At 45.3% G+C, this 3,253-nt stretch overlaps 1 protein-coding gene across 1 annotated transcript in view; it reads right to left on the bottom strand.

Moving 5' to 3' along the window:
• Positions 1–1,240: 1,240 nt before the first annotated feature.
• Positions 1,241–3,253, bottom strand: part of Erlec1 (endoplasmic reticulum lectin 1) — a gene marked incomplete at its 5' end in the record, with an annotated part of 22,536 nt that continues 20,523 nt past the window's right edge. Inside the window, 1 exon segment of the mRNA XM_013517526.1 lies at positions 1,241–1,814. Coding sequence (XP_013372980.1) covers positions 1,743–1,814 — 72 coding nt within the window.

Below are 3,253 nucleotides of genomic sequence, written 5' to 3'. Positions count from 1 at the left end.
GGGAGCCCCCCGCCCCCGGACGGAACCCGCGCTCCCTGCTCGCCTCCGGGAGCGCGTCTGGACGTCAGTACAGAAACGCTCGACGCTTGAGATGTGCTCATTCCCAGGTTACCTGACACGCACAGCCCCGGCGTAAAACACCGAAGGGGCGTGGGGGCGCCGCCCACGCGAGAAACCCTTCGAGGTGCATTGGTCAGCGCCGCGCCCGCGGCCCCTTCCCGCACCTGCCGCGTGACGCCGCCTGGATCCGGCTGTTCCGAAGCTGCGCCGTTGACCAACTCCCTACAAGCCAAGTGCTTCCCCACGCTCTGCAAGCTCTCCTGGCACACGGCTGAGCTTCACGAGGGGTCCTGGGAAGCCCTGAAGGACAGCTGGTCGGTCAGGACTGGAGGCGCAGACTTGCAGCTGGCCTCTGAGACGGGGGCAGTGTTGAGCCGAGTCCTTCTGATGAGGGACAGGATGCTAGGCAGACAGGGCCAGAACTGCCGCCTTCGTGTTTACTGCAGTGGGAGGAAAACACCCACGTTCTGGTGAACCTTAGTTTTCTGCGCTATGTGAGAGTAGGAAAACCTGTTTTTCCTACCTCATAGACAGTAGGTTAAACAAAGGACTCGGACCTAGGTCTGAATTTAAAGTGCATGCTCTTTGTATGTGCTTCCTACTAAAATCTTCATACAATCCCCAAATAGTCAATTATGTTCAGCTTTTCTTAAACTAACACACAAGTTAGTGTGGTCACAAGTACCAAAAAGAGGAAGACCATTTTATGGCTACTTTCCCTCTTTGTGGCCCTGGCGGCTGAACCCTGGGCCCTGTGCGTGCTGGTGAGGTGCTCTGCTACTGAGCTTCCTCCGGCCCCACAGCCATGTTCCCTGTTCAGACAGCTAATTCCAACATGAGCAGTGGGACAACCGAGAAAATAATGCGACTGCATAATCTGCTACTGACTACAGGGTAACATTATTCACTTTAAATAAATACTGTGCTGTAGAACCGTCCAGCACTATCATCTGGATGTGCAGTACGCAAGGGAGACGGACAGCCAGAGCAGTGTGCTTTGTTAGAGCAAACCACTCAAAATCAGAGAATCGTTAGCACTCCGCACCAGACACACACTCTGGAGTAAACACACTTACACGAGGAAGGAGGAGAACAGGTAAGAGCTTGACGGAGGAGCAACTTAGCACAAGCAAGAGCTTCTGCAGATTAACGGTGAAGAAAATTCACATGTGAGGCTCTACCTTGTGCCATTTTCTAGTTTAATGCCTGGCAGACAGCAGCTGTTATATAAAAATTTGCTGAAAGGATTTTAGGCATTAGAATTTACACACTTTACACGGTCTCTCATTTAAATTAACACCAATTTCTTGGTTATCTTTACTTCATTAGCTAGTTATATACACTATAATTTACATAAATTTAAAAATCTTTCACTCAGTACAACGACAACATTCAGAGGGGCTAGACCCATTAATTTGCTTGGATGAGATTTATTTTGAAATCACATTATCCAAGCAAAGACAGAACACGGTTTATATGACACATACAAAGAAAGAAAAAAGTAAATGTCTATCTTAGAAGTTTATCAATAACCTCTTATATACACATATACATTCAGAGTGGTTGAGAATCCTTTTATACAGTCCTTCAGTGAGGTCCAGGCGGTGAACTCTAATAAGACACAGGGTCAGAAAGAATCATGACTTGCAATCATCTTTTTTTCCCTTCAACTTTAATATCCTTCAGTTGGGGAGAGAAAGAAGTCCATTTTCATCTGCTGTATCTAAGATTTTACAGATCACTGGAGATTCCACCTAAACAACAACAAAACCATTAAAAAGTTGATAGATAGGCTGACCACTAATTCATTATTATTCTGTTGAAGAAATACATTTGCTACGTGTTGGCGTCCTTACTGGGGACTACACCTCCCTGCCCCTTTCCACGATTCAAGAACTTCATTTATCCTAAGATTTTGGAAAAGCCAGTCATGTTTGTGCTCATGTGAGAAAGATGGCTGTGGCAGTGCTTGGCATCCAGTGCAGTTTGCAAACCGAACTATCTGCAGGCAAAAGTGTTTGTGAGCTGAGGCAGCACCGCACTGGGACTGACCGCAGGGTCTGCAGATGGAGCTGCACCCCAGCCCTTTCATTCTGAGACAGGATCTCACTTACTTGCCCAGGCTGGGTTCACACTCACGATCGCCGCCTCAGCCTCCTGAGTGCTGCAATTACAGGTGTGCACCACCACACCCAGCTAAGATCTTGTCTCAAAATAAAAAACACAAAATGAGCTGGGAATGTAGCTCAGTGGTAAGAGTGCCCCTGGGTTTGATCCTCAGTATGAAAGTAAGAAACAAAGATTAAATGGAATTGCAAGAGGTAAAAAATGTATCACAGATGAAATGTTGGAGATGAAATGAATTCACTCAATGTACTGGACACAGGAGGGACACCTGTCTCAGTGACCCTGAGATACTTAGCAGAAATTACTCAAACTGAAGTAAAGGAAAAAAACAGACTAAGGAAGACTCTGAGATGAGGCAATTTCTTTTTGTCTTTTTGAGACAGGGTCTCACTAGGCAGTTCATGCTGGCCTTGAGCTCATTTTGTAGCCCAGGCGGTCTCGAACTCACAACGATCCTCCTGCCTCTGCCTCCCGAGGGCTGGGATTACAGGCGTGCGCCACCAGGCCTGGCTGGCAATTTTAAACTAACATGTTTAACTGGAGTCCCAGAAAATATAGGAGGTAAAAAATGGGATTAGAAGAAATGATTGAAAGGATAATGGAGCTGGGTGTGGTGGCGCAGGCCTGTAATCCTAGCACTTGGGAGGCTGAGGCAGGAGGATCACTGTGAGTTAGAAGACAGCTTATACTACACATTGATTTCAAGCCCAGACTGAACTACAAAGCAAGAACCCCATCTCAAGAAACCAGAACAAAAAGGCATAACCATCAGGTTTCTAGAGGAAAATACAAAAGAGTATCTTTATGACTTTGGGGTTACAAAAATTACTTAGGACACAAATAGCATTAATAAAAAAAGGGAAAAAAAGCTGATGAATTTAATCAAAAGTTTTGTACATTAAAAGACGTTTAAAAAATGAATAAGCAAAAAGATAAGTAAAACACAGACTATTAAAAAGTGCAATATAAATACAGAGTTTATGTCCAGAACATATCCGAACTCCTAGAAACAAGAAATAATCAAGAAACAACCAACCATGCCAACAACAACAACAACAACAAAAAA

Source organism: Chinchilla lanigera, unplaced genomic scaffold, assembly GCF_000276665.1.
Source record: "Chinchilla lanigera isolate Chin_1 unplaced genomic scaffold, ChiLan1.0 scaffold00040, whole genome shotgun sequence".
Classification (NCBI taxonomy): Eukaryota; Metazoa; Chordata; class Mammalia; order Rodentia; family Chinchillidae; genus Chinchilla; species Chinchilla lanigera.
This window is presented reverse-complemented; position numbering and strand designations above follow the sequence as displayed.